At 42.1% G+C, this 17,012-nt stretch overlaps 1 protein-coding gene across 2 annotated transcripts in view; it reads right to left on the reverse strand.

The window, feature by feature from the left end:
- SETD2 (SET domain containing 2, histone lysine methyltransferase) overlaps positions 1 to 15,362 on the reverse strand; it is a gene marked incomplete at its 3' end in the record, with an annotated part of 31,185 nt that extends 15,823 nt beyond the window's left edge. For both annotated transcript variants that reach the window (XM_072413036.1, XM_072413035.1), the window contains 11 exon segments: positions 735 to 1,436; positions 2,395 to 2,523; positions 2,676 to 2,810; positions 3,830 to 3,956; positions 4,617 to 4,714; positions 5,220 to 5,297; positions 5,976 to 6,099; positions 6,198 to 6,326; positions 6,748 to 6,879; positions 9,054 to 14,077; positions 14,707 to 15,362. In XM_072413036.1, coding sequence (XP_072269137.1) covers positions 735 to 1,436; positions 2,395 to 2,523; positions 2,676 to 2,810; positions 3,830 to 3,956; positions 4,617 to 4,714; positions 5,220 to 5,297; positions 5,976 to 6,099; positions 6,198 to 6,326; positions 6,748 to 6,879; positions 9,054 to 14,077; positions 14,707 to 14,853 — 6,825 coding nt within the window.
- Positions 15,363 to 17,012: the final 1,650 nt, after the last annotated feature.

Genomic DNA, 17,012 nt, shown 5'->3' on the forward strand with positions numbered 1-17,012 from the left:
AGTCACACTCGGGAATACCGCTAGGGGGGTTAAGTGACACCAATGATCTTTTTAGCTGTCTGTAAGGGTGACATTCTTCCCAATGGCCAGCAAAGAGGAATTCTTCCCACTGACCACCACACTAATGTACTGTGAGCTGTGGATATAGTGATTATAGAAGTGGGGTACCTGAGACCTGAAAGTTATTTTAAGGATTCCCCCAAGTTAAAAAGTTGAGAAACACTGCTCTAGAAACTCAGAAAAGTGGTCACTATAGTTAACAGTGTTCTTCACATTTGGTGTTATCTTTATGTAAATGTGAGAACAAAAATGCCAAATATTGCAGCTTATTGGTCCTTCTTTGGGAAATGAAGTGAGCTCTATCTGCCTTGAGCCTTGAAAAGCTAAAATTGCACACAAAAAAAAACAAAAAAAACAAAAAAAAAAGTTTTGCTTGCAATACTAACTTTCTTCATGGCTAGCTCTCAGGCTGACTAATGCCCAGAATCATTCAACTCCCTGAAGTGAGCCCAGGCTGTTGTCACACAACCTAGAGATGAGGGATCGGACAGCCTGGGCTAACACCCTGTACTGCCATAAACAATGGACATGCCAAAATGTAAGCGCCTTTCTATACTAATAAAACACTAAAGAGAGGGAGATGTTGTGCCCTGCTATGAACCAAGGTACAAAGTTTTAAATAGTACCAAGCATTCGGGTGCTACACAACTTACTATCTTACAAAGTTTCCTTACCTTTAAATCTTTCCATCCCTCAAGAAGTTTGGAAGCAAGCTCACTCATATCAATCATCTTATCTGGCTGCTCCTGGCTCCGCTCACTTTCCACATCGGAGATGCCTTCTTCCTCGTCCTGAGATGGGGTCTCCACTGCAGGGGTCTCTTCTACCTTCAGCACACTGGGGTCCTTAGACTCGGTTTCAGAGACTTCGATACCAGATGAGGTTTCTTTGTTGCTTTCTGCTGCTTGTTCATCCTCCGTTTTGGGAACAGAAATTGGCTGCTCCTCAGTTGGTGTTGGCTGTGGAGGCTCCTCAACTTTGATCTCTTCTTTGAGTTTCTCCCCTTCTTTTTGTTCATCAGTAACTGGCGTCTCTTGTTTTACAGACACCTCCTTTATTTCAACCTCACTAGCAGCATCAGATGCTGCGCTGTCCATGCTGTTTTCACTGACAATTCTCAGCCTACGTAAAACCAGCTTCTTGGGGGTCTCTCCTTCCATCTCCACGTTCAATTTGGAGGCAGGATCGGGTGTGTTAGCTGGGGTGTTAAGTGGGGTATGTGCCCGTGATGTGTTCTCGCTGGAGTACCCATCACCTTCACTGAGGTGTGGAATGGCCATTTTGGTCTGAGACCATCGCTGTATGATAGGGAGGATCTTACTCTCTTCCAGCATGTTTTTGTTGGGGATGGGGAGAAGCGCCAATGTTCTGATGATCTAATGAGGGCAGAAGCAAAATAATAATTAGCAATGGTGTAGTGAGGCCTAAAATAAGACACATTAAACACAAGATCTGTCATATATGGACTTTCTCTAAGCTTACTTGCCTTAATCGCCCTAATCTGCTTTTGCAATGAAAAAAATGTCAGATTTGCAACGAGCCAACTGGTAAAGTTTTAATATCTTATATTATTAATATCTCATGGAATTTTAGGGTAAAAATGATCACTACTGCGAAAAAAATATTGTTTGCCTTTCCTTTGATCATTATTCATGGATGGAAAGGCTAAAATGGAAGGAATTTTCATTTTCTCATTCATAACAATGTACCTATCTGTTGTATGAGCCTGTTCTGGTTAGATTAATTGGCTTCCCCCCAAAAATTCACCTTAGACTTTGGTAATGACATAGGACTGAGGTAGGGACATTAGATTGTGAACCCCTTTGAGGGACAGCTAGTCACATGACTACGGACTTTGTAAAGCGCTGCGTAATATGTCGGCACTATATAAATACTGTAACAATAAGCTCTGCACCTGCAGACTCACCCTCTCACCAATCTGTTGATTCTTATTTTTTTTTTTTTAATTAACTTGCATTTTATTTAGTACCAACCTATTACAAAACGCATAGTCACTTTATTAACTGCTCTAAAAAGGGACTCAATCTAATATCCCTACTATTGACATGTCATTTATTTTTTAGATTAGCTTAATGTTTTTGGGATGTCGGAGGAAATTGAAGTGCATGAAGAGAACCCACAAAACACAGGAAGACCATTCAGACGCCATGCAGATAGGTTACCGAATTAAATATGAACTCAGGACCCTAGTTCTGCAATAGCAAGCATGCTAGCCACTGAACCATTGTGCTGCCCCCACCATGACTGCCAACTACAGGTCAAATGATCGCTTTAAACACATCACATAATAGGTAACAGCCGACATTCACTGACCTCGAGCTGTAGCTTGATGCTGTTGCTTGTGTTCCCCCGGCTGTCTCCAAGCTCGGCCATCCAGATCCAAAGAAGGGACAGACCATGACACTCCAGGAAAAACTTCAGACAGGACTGAGACTGTGTATTCTACAGCCAGAAAACATACATTTACATTTACAGTGCACATATTAAGATGCATGTAATACACAATTTACAGTTCCACTTAATATAACAGCAGTATTTACAGGAAAAAAAGAAGAATGATGTAAAAGATGCTCAAAGCAGCCTGTGCTTCTTACCTTGATTAGCTTTATACAGGTGAGCTTCTGTTCAAGGGTCTCAATCCGGACCATTAACCGAGACAGGAAGAGGACCTGATTCTTGTCAGAAAGACCTTCTCCATTTTCCAGGAGAGCCTCCAACTCCCCATCCACCTGCAAGAATGCAAGAAGAAGCCATGTTACAGCAGTAGGCGGTAGGCAAGTTAACAGACAAGCTGAGATTATAAAAAGAGAATCTGAGGGCAGATGAACACAAGATCAATGATATGAAGGAGTGTTTAGGAGACTGCATGGAGACAGAGGGGTTATGCAAACACACTTTAACACAATGAGGGCACTGGAGTCACTAGGTGTTCTGGGGCCAGTGGACTGGGGTCCAAAGACAATAGCAGCAACGGAAGACAAGAACTGTCAGCACACTAGAAAGGATCAAACGGCACTGTTCTCCCAGCCCCTTTTAGTCGGGTGCACCATCGGGCCCTTTCCAGAAACCGACCGCCTGTTTATGGGTGGTTACTGAAGAGTTGGGTTACAATACAGGGACTGCCACCCACCTACAATTTCTTTCCACTCAGCCCAAAGAAATTTCTGGGTTAAACACTGAAAGGTATGAACCTTTCACAGAGGTAGGATACTTTGCTTGAATGCTAACCCAGGTGTTGCCTACAGTGCTGACATCTCAGGCAAAACCCACACACCAGTGAAAATACCTGGCATAAGAGAAGGAGCAATAGTGACACAGTGTAAAGAAAAGGGAACTGGATGAAGTTTGGGGGCTGGAAGGACTGGGATTAGGACACGTTTGTCTCTCTTCCCTCACAAGTAGCCGGCCTAGCCAGAGTGGCCAGGATTTAAAAAGAAGATAAAATATAGCCAGGTGGGAAGAAGAAATAGATGCAGATATAACAGATAATGCTTTGGGGTATTGTTGAGTCTGTCAACAGCAAGGCGACCGCAAGACCGAACAAAAAACAATTTCAACCTAAGCCTGCATGTAGAAATGTGAAAGAAAATGAGGTGTTTTATAAGGGTTCCAATACCCAGTTTATTTCACTGATACCACAACAGTTTGTTTTTCAATAACACATTTATTCAGCCACCTGTGATATGTTACTAGTGCAGTCCACGGCTACAGGAAAACACAGACATTATAAAAGAACCATAAGGCTCACCGAATCTTTCTTGCGGGACCTTTCCTTCTTCATTTTGCCTCCAGCTGCTCGGACGCTTACTCTGTTCTCACCGCCAAGGTAACCTCGACAATTGGCAGATCCGCAGAAGCATTTCTGAGCTTCTCTCCTGTAATGAGATAAAAGTTTAAGAAGAAATACAAATACATTAGAAAGAGCTTGTATATTTATATATTTGGTAGAGATAGCTGTGGGTAATGAATACCACAATACATTGTATTTTAAAGGTAACTTTAGGTGTTTCTACACATCAGTTTGATAACAGACTTTTTACCTTGTGTGCTAATAAAAGCAAAACTATTTTATTTTGGAAATGTACCAATAGCAGATTTTGTTGGATAAAGTAAAGGGAGAGTTAAAAGAAATTGCACACCTGTATGATTTTAGTTTTAGCTTGTATTTTTACATAAAAGCATCCTTGGACACTAGCAAAAAAAAAAAAAAAAAAACTAGGGCATGTCGGTAGTAGAAGGGGTTATCCTAGGCTGGCCTACAGTTTCTTTTTACTACTGTCCAAATCTCTAGTAGGTTGCTATAAAACCAAAGGCAGAAGGCATGTAAGCTCTAAATAGATAAGATTGTAGCTTACAGAGCTATAGACTCATGTGGCACAGATAATAGGCTCTGAGCCATTATATTGGTTGAGTCACATGATCCTCCGTAATTGGAAATCAAGGCCGTTTCTTTGATATCCCAAGAGAAATGCTTTTATGCATTATATATAGTGGACCACCCTATAGAATGTAAAAATACAATGTCTTCCTCTTACCCATAACGCTGAAATTGGTAGTCAAAGGTTAGCTCCGCACCAGAAGGAACAAGTCGGGTAGTAAAAAAGCCAACTCGAAGCTGTCCATTCACTGTCCACTGTGGGGGAGACAATATATGATTGTAAGAGAATGTGTGAAAACAGTCACATGCCTTGGCAGGATTTTATTGCATGATGAAGATTGTCCCCTATTGTTTGTTGTTGTCAAAAGAACATAAGAGAGGAAAAATACCTACAATGGGGGCATAGACAGCAATATAAACCTAAAGTGCCCCCCCCCCCATCTATATAGCCTGCAGAAACAAAGGATTAATGGTCAATGTTTCTGTTGGAGAGCTCATCCGCTTCTTTTTCCTCAACAAAGATACACACATTCATAAAAGCCCTAGAAGCCAGAGAAGGTAAAACTCCAGGCTATTTTATATATTTATGAGACTATATATAAAAAATATATATATATATAATGCATGCCCAATGCCTGCATCAGGGTTCTATCACGGTATCAAGGTGAGAATACAAAACAATACCATATAAGCCCAATACGCATAAAGTATATTTAAGTAATAAGAGGTTTGATTTTTACAAATATCATTGCTTCCTTACCTTCTGCGTCTCACAATTTGGGTCGCAGCTGTGGTTCATAAAACGAGAACAGTTTCCTTTCAGTGTGGCATCAATTATCTAAGAAAAGAAAACACAGAGTAAATAAAAACCATGGCATGTGTCATGCTGAAACACTTATAGCCGAGGAGTCTATCACAAAAATGCTCCCCACACCAGGCTTCCCTGCTGAAGGGCAACTGGTGCTATGGGTTTGCTAGGCCTAGGGACCTACCGCAGGTCACAGTGAATAACCATGGCCCATCTGCACCAATATTAATTGTAAGTGCTTATGCATACAAAAGGAACAATTTGAACATTAAGAAGCAGCATGGCAAAGAAGGACAGAATGACAAACCCTGGTCTAAAGTGGCAAAGCTGCAAAAAAAGAGGGAATATTGGGAATATGCATTTAACTATACAATTTGTTATCAAGGGCAGAACACCTAAGTTTCAGTACTGAAATTTGCTAGGTATTAGTTTTGGCACAGAGGAGCTGTGGAAACTTTTCCAAGCAATTAATGGTGCCGTGACTGAACGGTTTGGGAGCTAATGATTTAGTTGTGAATTTCGAACTAGACTCCTGCCAAGTGCTGAAGGTAATTAGTTCCCTGCTCTCTGATACTGTGGAGCAGTGAAAGACAAATAATACAAATTGTGAAAGATGACTGTGGTCACCTGATAATGAATCCAGGAAATTTTTTGCATAAGTGCCACTGTAACTCTGCACAGAAGGAGTTTCTTTTATTTTATTCTTACCTCATCATTCTTCAGAGCCATGAAGTAATAGTGAATGTTCTTGTTACGTGCATATTCCTTCACACGCCCCTTGAACTCCTTGTGATCCAGAACTTCACCGCAGTACTCCAACACAAAAGAATTCCTGCAGTGGAGACACACGATTAGTTAGAAGCTGCACCACAACATCAGAAAAAAGGGAGCCAATGCTTAAGGGTTCGGTTTTAAGCAGAATATTCTTACGGTTTCAAGTCTTTACCAGCCCGCAGACCCCAACCTTTCTTCTCCGTCAGGATAACCTCAACATCAGCGTGCTGCTTTCTCTGAAAACGTCGGTTGGAGCAATAATCACCATTTGGACATCTGGAGGAGCTGGAAAAGACAAGAATAAGAACTAAGAATACAGCATGCATGCAATGCAATAAAACATGTAATAGAAAGTTATATTAATAGATTTGTCTAATAAAACAAAGCATGAAGCAGAGAAAACTTCATAGAACAAGTCAAGAAAACTGTGCACAAGGATGGAAAAGATTTTATGCTTGGAGCAGGCATTTATTAACTGTGGTGATACATGGATTTCAATATAGAAAGCTTTGCATTTAATATCCAGCTATGTGTCTCATGGTCATATGTTCTTGTTCTTTCAGTCTTATGTACAGAATGTTGTTGTGGGATAATGTGCCTAATTTTAAAGCCAACCACTAATTAGGAGGATTAACATCTTGAAGCAGCAGATCAAAATTTTGGGGAAGAGTAATCATAAATTTTCTCAGGCAGGTTATACACTTACCATTCAATCATCAGCACCCGATTGAGACAATCCTCTCCGCAAGCCACATCCCCCTGTAACCTTTCTTCTTTGGAGAGCGGAGGACATTCACACTGCATCCTTTTAATGTCTCGGTGGCTCTTATTTTTCTTTCTGCAAGACATTAGACACATTAAGAAGGTTAATCAATACTGGAATGCAGGAATAGAAATACGAAAATAAAATGACAAAATGCCAAGGGACATCAATTTATTAGGGTAGCTGAGAAAGTGATTTTCTTCACTATTCAAAACCTGTTTGACACTTAATTAAAAAATATTTATGTTCCCTAAAAACAGGCTTTAAAAGTGAATACCAAAACATAAACAGTGTTCTCCCCGGCCCCTTTTACCTGGGTGCACCACCCATAATTTTTCAGTATCCACGCTCTTTTTGGGTGGTTACTGAGAAGTTGGGTCACAATACAGGGGCAATGGACAGTTTGGGTATATTATAAAGATGATAGAGAAATGGGACATGCTAAGATGTGGGCAGGTTGGAACAAAGTAAAGGGAATGGTAAAAAAGCTGACAGAATTACTGGTTACTGGATTCCTACAGCGACAACACTTGGGAACACTAAATTTGTCATGTGTTGCCCCCCCTTAATTTTTGATACAGCTCATTCCCAAACTGGACAGAACAATTATATAAATATATGAAATTTGTGATCAGAAACTCTATTCACTTGTTTGAAGCAATGACTGCCACATTCCAAAGTGACAATAAGTAACTATAGACTTTTGAATGTGTTAAACTTCTCACCATTTGAAACCTCCATCTTTGATCTCCACTATACTTCTTCAAAGTGGTGAATGATATTTGTTCTTTTTTCCCTTTTTAAACTTAGCAACACTTTTTCTAGATTAGAATTTATAGTCTAGACAGGTTTATTCAATAGCGAAATTATTATAGCACATGTAACTAAAAACCAAAATTATTGCCATTGCACACATCAATGTCTATATCCTGACGCAGCTTGTGAATTGCATGTACATGTAGGAGACATTTTCTTAGAAGCACTTCCCCTAATCTTGGTAACATTATTCTTGATTCTCTTGATCATCATTTATCCGCCCCTCTCTGGCACTGCTGTGTTGAACAAAAACAGCCAAGGGGTTACCAGTGCAAACTCACAGCAAATATGCATGTGATGATTGCTTGTTGACTGTGCAGGATACAGAAGAAGAGCATGCAGTCGTTGAAAAAGAAAGCATATCCCACCAAGAAGCTAAAGGCCTTGGTGGAAAGGTTAGATCTATGTGTGCTACAAAGAGATCCTATATGCTGGATAGGGGTTATTCACCATCAGCCAGTGCTCCCCTCCAGTCCCCATCTTTTGGGGTTGTAGAGCAGCCTCTCGCTTACATGAGTATTTTTGACCTATACCGAGTTCAACTTTAAAGTATAATTCATTGTGTAATAAAATATAGCTAAAGTCACAATGTGTTTTTCAATTTTAGAAAATAAGATGGATGTAAGGAACTTCTCTGTGCCCTCCCCACAAAAGAACAGCTTTCATTTAATGACCCACAATGAGAGGTCACTAAACTCATCACTGGACAGTCGGCACGGACGCTAGATTTCTTTGCCCTTTGGCCTTTTTCTTATGGATTGTACACCAAGCAGCATATGTAGAGCTTTGTGTACATTCATATCATGCCCCCAGTGCCGGAATAAACTTTTGTGCACAGGGAATTACGTCATTCTGGCATAACCAACCAAGATGGCTGAAATTCCTGAAAATTACTCTAATTGATATATAATATATTGCTCTAATAGATTACTCTAATGGATATATATGATATTTTTATATAAGGGGGCAGCACGTGGTTAGCACTTTGGCCTTTGCAGCGCAGGGTCCCAGGTTGGAATGACAACCAGGTCACTATCTGCATGGAGTTTGCAGGTTCTCCCCGTGTTTGTTTGGGTTGCCTCTGGGTACTCCGGTTTCCTCTCACATTCCAAAACATGCAGTTAAGTTAATTGTCTTCCCCCAAAACTGACCTTAGACTGTAATAAAGATATATGACTATGGTAGGGACATTAGATTGTGAGCTCCTCTGAGGGACAGCTAGTCACATGGCTATGGACTTTGTACAATGCGGTGAAATAATTTGATGCTTTATACTGTGTAATAATAGTAATATACAATAACTGCTTTAAAACTGCCTACCCATCCAAGACTTCACTGTCCCCATACATGCCATTTGTGGAAATGGACTTTTTTTTTTTGTACAAAGTAGATTTTCATTTACAGTTTTTATATATGAAATGCATTAAAATTACCTTTCAGTTAGGTAAACATTCTCTTCAATGAGGTCAAAGAAAGGAGGCATCTTTCCTTGTTTTGAGAATTCTTTCCAATGCTGAGAGTCTCTGAATTCATCCATTGAGCAGATGGTGCCAAGTTTTGGCCCAGTAGATTCCAACAAATTGGCCTCCGTTTTTAATTTCTTTTTCTCCATGGCTTCTGCATCATTTTCAGAGTCACTTTCCAGCTCCTGCCGCCGTTTTTTCGGAGGCCCTCTTTCTTTCATCTCATTCCTGTCTCTTCCATGCTGATCCTTCTTTTCGTTGCGGGCCAGGTTCTCTTTTACAGAGTTGCTGCTGATCTCATGAGCTTGCACAGATCCAGTTTCCTTAGATCTTTGGTAGTATAACTTATTGGCCTGGTAGTTGCCGTGGTCATCTTCCCAACCAATGTCATCATCGTCATCATCTTCATTGTAACAATGTGTAAGGGAATCAGGAACTGGGGCACTGGTTTTGTTGTAATTATACGTTGGACCTTTGTTATGGCAGCTAGGATCCCAATAAAGGTGGTTTTCAGCATAATTATGAGAGGGGTCAGCGACTCCACCGCTATGCTGGTACCCACAGTACATATAACTGCTGTCTGGGGGCTGGTAAGTGCTGCTAGGTTTTTCTGGTTGTGAGAAGTCCCATCCAAGATCTGATAAGTCCTCAGCTGCCTGGAAACCATCAGATCTGGAAAAGTCTCCGACCCCGACCCCGGTTCCATGGCCATATGCTGAATGCTGCCTGCTGTCTGGTTTTTCGGCAGGGGTACGGTGGGGTTTGGATTCAAATTTAGTAGGCTTGGAAGGAGGTACTGAAGCGGCATCTGGTTTTGTTTGGTTAGGCATTACAGACTTTTGCATTTCATTGCATTTAGCAGATATTTCGCCATTATTTTCCTGTTCGGCTGTGACAGGATGGCTGGTGCTGACATCAGTATCATTAAGTGATTCAGGAATGTCTGGTTGTTGGGCATTAACTGGACCACCACTCAGCTGTGATGGCTGCACTGGAGCAGAACATGGCTGTTGAGCATGAACAGGAATGGGGCACGGTGGTACTGGAACAGGACATGGTGGTGGCGGTACTTGAACAGGAAATGCCCCGTGCTGTGGAGACTGAAATTGATATGCACCATGCTGTGGAATTTGAACTGGGAATGTACCCAGCTGTGGACCTTGAACTGGACATGGCTGCGGTGCCTGAACTGAAACAGTTTCTAGCTGTTGCACCTGGATAGAATATGTTTGAGGCACTTCCATGGGAGCAGCTACCTGTACTTCACCTGGAACAGGATATGACTGTGGAACCTCGGCTGTAGTGGGATATGGTTCTGAAGCTTCAGTTGGGACAGGACAGATTTGCGAAGATGTTGCTGGAAGGGAAGCTAATTGTGCAGTTTGATCAGGCACTGAAGCCAGCTGTGGGTTTTGCTCAGGCATGTCAGTCAGTTGCAGGCCTTGTGCAGCATTGGGAGTTGGCTCTGCAGCATTACTGGGACCTGTCCTTGTGGCCATTCCAGGAACATTTTCAGTCTCTGGGGTCTGCACTGCAACTGTTTCCAAATTAGACACCTGAACATGAACAGGATCTGAATCCGTCACTTTCACTGAAAGTCCATCTACCGGCAAAGCTTGAACATAATTTGGCCCTAGAGTCTGAACTAAGCCTGTACCTGACTCTGATGTTTTAATATGGATGGGAGCTGTCTGTGGAGCTTTAGAAGGAACTGAGGAAAGTTCTAAAAACTCATCAGGGCTGGGAACCTTCGCCAAAGTCTGAACAGGATCTGGGTGCTGCTCTGATACATCACCTGGAGGAGCAATGGGTTCAGAATCTTCACCAGAAATAAGAATTATTTGTTCTGAATCCTCATGTGGAATGACACTTTGTTCTGCAGCCTGAAATGAACTCATCTCAGGAGGGGATGTTTGCTCTTCATCTAGTGACATATTAGAATCGCTATCGATTTGATCAAACAGTTTATCCTCCATTTGCTCCAGAGCATGGGCTTCCGCCAGGTCATGGTCTTTAGAAGATTGTTCCATACTTTCCTGACAACTTGAGGGTGACGACGGATCCTCTTCAATGGTTATGGTGGAAGTTTTGGGGACTACCACAACTGACTGCAAGCGGTTTCTGGGGAGACCACTGTCATCAGAATCCGTATCCTCAGATTCACTTTCTTCACTTGCACTCTCATAGCTGTCAGAATAATAAGCTCTAACAGCACTTATAAAGTTTACTGCAGATTTGCTACTGTCGGCTGTAATTTGTTGATTATCCTCATCTTCTGAAGTATGGACACTTTGGACGTTATGGATATTTAAATCTTCTACCTCATCAGACTCATCATTGGCCTTCAGAACCTCCATCTGCTCTGTTGGAGCTTCTGGTGGAATAACAGATTTGGCTTCCTCATTTTCTATTTTTTGCCATTCGGGATCTTCATTGTCTTTTTCAAAGACTGGAAGTGAATTTGAGATTTCTCTGTGTGTAGGAGACTCGCTCATAACAGATGTGACAGAGGTCTCTTCTTCATTTAGGTCATTTTCAGGTGCTTTGGGAGAAGATATTTCTGTTGGTGGTAAGCCACCAGTGTTGCTTTGCTCATCAATGTTCACTGAAGAGCAAAGGTTGATTTTCTCAAAATCTTCACTGTCAGAAGACGTAGCCTGTGACACATTTAAGCTTTCTGCAACTATAAGTGTAACAGTCTCCTTGGTTTTAAAGTCCATAGAATTATGATTGTCTTCTACCTGAACGGATTCAGAATTTAGCAATTTAGAAGCTTCATTGTGGTCAAAAGAATTATCCATTTTGTCCAAAGAATGGCAAGGAGCTGCCTCATTGATACTCTTGTCTAAGAGTTTGCAACTGTTTGACTCTGATACAGAGACGGGCTTGTCTTCATGATCTGAAAACACAGGTGCACTACAATGATCATGGTCTAATCCATTTACATTATGCGTTTCATCACCCTGCTCTAAAACACTGCATTGTTCAGCTTCACTGTGAGCTACAGACGTTTTCTCTGACCCCACATTAGAAAGTACATCGACATTATTACTTTCATTGCACGATGCATCAGATTGCTCATCTGCGGGAGTATCATCTGTAGAGCTCAGTGTGACAAAATCCCATGTGTGCTCCGGTGAAAAGTTATCGTTTACCAGAACAGGACTTTTTCTTTGGCCTTCTAGCGGCGCTGCTGGAAAACCTCTCCACTTCGATTTCCGACTGCTAGCAGACTCTGATTCTTTATTAGGAGAATTATCAGCATCTTTGGATCGCAAAGGTGGAGAATCCTGGAGATGACTCTTTCTGTGGTCAGGAATGTCCTTCGATGTAGATCCTTCTTTATCTTTTTTCACGTGTCCCTCTTTACGTTCAAGCTTTTTTTCTAAATCCCATTTAGATATTTTAACTCCCGAATTTGCGTGTTCTGCTTTGGCATCCGATGCTTTGGAAGAGTTTGATTTAGCAGAACTTGTATTACCCTCCACTTTAGAATGGGAAGATGTTGGTTTAATGTCAAATTCTCTCTGCGGAGAAACTTTTTTATACGATTCTTTATCAGAGGACTTGAGGTCTTTTTCATTTCTGCCTGATGTCCTTCCTTTCCGATCCGGGTCATACGATGACTCTAATTTGGGATCTCTGTCATATTTTGAATGTGAAGAAGTCCTAGAATCTCTATATGAGGAGGAATGAGAAGACGATGATGGCCTTCGAGAGTCACTCGATCTGGAATGAGTTCTCCTATAATCATCCTCTGAGTCAGAGCTGTCTCTTGCTCGGTTATCGGCATAGGAGCGGGAATATCTTGTTCGGTAGGGAGAACTTCTATGGTACCGTCTTTCGGACTCATAATAATGTGATCTTTCAGATCTGGAATATGAAGAACTGCTTCTTGGTCCTCGATCAGATCTAGACCTCGATCTTGATCTCGATCGTGACCTGCTTCGCTTCCTGTCACGCTCGGACTTAGAATGCGAGTATGAGGAGTACTTGGAGTCTCTTTCCGACCTGGAATAGCTAGAATGTTTCTCATCTTTAACAGACTTTGTTCTAGATGAAGAATATTTCCCACCGTCATCCTCTCTAAAACTTGTTGAGCTTCTTTTGGAGTCTCTTTCTTTACTTGCTGCCTTTTTGACCTCATGAGATCGGTGGCTTGAGGAAGTTTGTACAGAATCTCCATCAGACTCTGAACCAACCACCGCTGTATCAGAGTGAGGCGGCTTTAATTTAGAACTGGGTTTTTCAGGACTGGGATTTGGTTTCACGCTTTGTACCGGAACTGAACTCTTATCGTCTTTCCCAATATGGGAATTATCTTTAGAAATAGTCTCGGCCTTTTCAACCACCTTAGTGCTGATGCTTTCCACAACAGAGACTATGGAGCCCTCTCGAATGTCCTTTGTGCCAGTCAATGGTAATGAGAACAAAGTACTCGATGATTCCTTCTCTGGTGATGCTACAGGCAAGTCAGGAGCTGCTGTTTCGACTTCAGACACCGAAGAAAACTTTGAGTTATCAGGTGAGTCTCCTTGTGTTGAAGCTATGGGCGACATGGGCGCTTCAACTGGAACTGTAGCAGGTGGTGGTGGTGGCGGTGGTGGTGGTGCTTGGGGTGCTGGTAGTTTGTTTGTTACACTAAGAAGATGTTTCTTAAAGTGGATTTTCCCCAGTTCCACTTTAGGTTTTGGAGGGGAAACTTCAAAAGCATAACTGCTAGCTTCGATGCCATCAGTTTTGGGTTTCAAAGTTTCTGATAAACTGCTAGCAGCATTCTGTGCGTCATTTTGCTTATCTCCAGCCCGAGCAGTCAGTAATCTGTTGTGAAGAGTTTTCTTAGTGAAACTGAAGCTGAATGAGACCTTCTGGCGTCCCTGTTCTTCCAAGTTAACCTTGGATTTGGTTCCCTTAGGCAGGAATCTGCTGGAGGAGATGCTTTTAAAGGCTGCCGTTGACTTGAATCCAAGTTTTGAGGCAGTCTCATTCTTGGCCTGGAAGTAAAAACACAAGTTTTTGAATGTTAACATTTTTTAAGTAGTAGTAAACATATTTTGAAGATTGAAAGGATGCGAGTTTCAGTAAAGTTCAACTCCTGGCAAACAGCTAAACATGGCCAAAGAATGTCATGGAACCATCCCGTGGGCACTGTCACCCAATCTCCACACCTGAGCACCAATGTCAGCCCCTCCATATGCTACCCCCTGTCCTGACTAATGGACACTGATGTCACCCCCTCTAAACCTGTGAGCATCAATGCTACCTGTAGGCACCAATGCTACCCTCTGTCCTGACCAGTGGACACCAACAACACCCCCCTCTAAACCTGTAAGCACCAATGTCCCCCCAACCCTCCACACCTATGGGCACTAACCTTACCCCCCTCCATACATTACCTGGTCATGACTAGTGGACAAGGACACACTTTCCTCATACCAAAACCAGTGGCACCTCCTAAGCACTGAACATACCCCCACACCATCACTTATAAAATACCCTCTACTGACCCATGAACACCATTTCACCCCCTCTTGCCAACTCCTTTTGAGAACTACACATTTATACATTTTATAAATTTTTCCCTGCAGATTTGGCAATTCGTAAGAGGGATCTTTAGGCTTACCTCATTTTCTTCTTCCCTGTTGCATTGTGTAAGATGGCACATGTAGGGAGAAAAAAAAAATAAAATTACAAGGAGATAATAGTAAGTTATTCTGTATGATAAACAGTAGAATGAGGATATTGCTGCACACACTGTCACTTGTATCATGATGAAGATCTTGGAAGAACAGATCTATGAACATTACACCAGCAATGTCCTTCACATCAGTCACAGAACTTCTATCAATGCTCAAGATAGCTGAAGATTACAAAATGGTCATAAAATTAAAAAAAAAGTGACAGAAGAAAGTGAAGAATTACAAACTGGAGGTCAGATCTTTGCAGATTTATCATCGAGTCTGGGCATGCAATGGGTATCAGGAATGGGTATTGGCTCAGTATGGCCAGGGACTGGTTCAGAATTGGATTTAGCTTCTACATAACATGCAGTGTGTTGTTTTCTTGCAGTATTATTATTATAATAAATACCAATATTTATATAGCGCCAACATATTACGCAGCACTGTACAATAAATAGGGGTTGCAAATGATAGACAGATACAGACAGTGACACAGGAGGAGGAAAGAGCTTACAATCTAGCAAATGATCACCACACCTGTGTAGCACAGAAATACAGACTAGTTCCATGCTGTTTAATTTTAAGGATTCTAACTAAAATGTTGGATGGACCTGGGGAGAGCCAACCCCCCGCCATGCTGCAAGATACAGCCCAAACCCCAACTCTATAAACTAGCAACCCCCCCCCCCCCACGGTCATTTCAAGCTTAAAGCTAACCCTAAATTTCCTGCCCTGCCTTATATTTTGATGCAATGTTTGCAGACATAGAATTTGCTCTTATAATTGTCCTTCAGCTGTCACATAATCAAGTAGTGCCTAGGGAGGCTCCAATATAAAAGAATACTGAAGTGGACATTATCAAAGGGATTCTGTGGGGAACAGCCCTGGAGAGGAGGTTAGTATTGCATTGAAAGTGAGCAGCTTTTCATTTTATTAATTGCCGAGCTACTTATTTATAAGTTACAACTGAGGCTGGGATATAATAATTGCCCTCATCCTTTAGTTTGCACAAAGGCTTCAGCTTTACCCCCTCTGCTATAATCCTGAATACAGGGGAACAAGTTAGGACATCTTAAAACCACCCTCAACACCATACATTGCACGGGTGACTCAGTGACCAATCACCAGACCCCATATGGGGGTAGAAGCATGCCACAACTGTGGGCCATCTAAGGCCATCTGTTTCCCAGCACAGGGTGGGTGTAAGATTTTGTGACCGGCCATTTTTGCACAGTTATGTACGGAGATCCTCTGAGGTGAAGAATAAACTTCCCGGCTCCGGAGTCCACTCCACCAGACAGCCCCTGTATTTCTTTCATGACAGGTTTAAATAATAACCCTGACAACCTCAAGTAACAGCATTGCATTTCTTTCATGAGTATCGCATGCTTTTCCTCCGGCTATAAAAAGACGTCTAGACTTCAGCAGGCCTCCATGTCACGAATTCCCAGGAATCAGAGGATTAAACCCACGCAGGATACGATCACAGCAGTATCCAGAAGGCAAACTCTAAAAATGGGGGACGGGGGTTTCTGGAATAGATTTCTTTACCATCTGTTGTCAAAAGAGGGGGTGGCAAGGATGAGAATTTCTTGACAGTGAACCTGATATTATTATAAACGCCGCATTAGTGTACAGCATTAAAATCTGTACCATGATTCATGTCGTATAAGTATTCTCCCCCAGAAGCTGTAGGTGGGTGGCTGCCCCTGTATTGTGATCCAACTTTTCAGCCGGGTAGTCAGTGAAAAGTGCTGGGTGGTGCGCCTGGCTAAAAGAGGCCGGGAGATCACTGGTCTAATATATTGGTACCCGCCTTTGCCTGTCTGGTTTCCAGGTCTCTGAAGTACAAAACACCTGCCAGATATGCAATAAAGGTGAATGAGGGGGTTGCTAGGCCTAGCTGATAAATGCTTTTCTGTAGATATAATACAGCGAGTGAGCTCCAGCAACCTCGGATAGGAAGTACATTCATGGCAGCATCACTAGGTGGGAACCGGTGCCCATTCAGTGCAGTGTATTTATGTAATGCGGTGCCATTCATTCTTAATAGCAGCCAAACTAACCTTCTCAGTGCAATTGTGCTGCCAAAAAAAATCACATGATCACATTTTCATGCACTTTGGTGCAGAGGCAGCCCATTGCAAGGCATGGTACCCCACAGCCCCAGGGCACTGCAATGAGTGCAAGGCATGGTACCACACTATCCCAGGGTATTGCAATGGGTGCAAGGCATGGTACCCCACAG

This window comes from Pyxicephalus adspersus, chromosome 5 (assembly GCF_032062135.1).
Source record: "Pyxicephalus adspersus chromosome 5, UCB_Pads_2.0, whole genome shotgun sequence".
Lineage (NCBI taxonomy): Eukaryota > Metazoa > Chordata > Amphibia > Anura > Pyxicephalidae > Pyxicephalus > Pyxicephalus adspersus.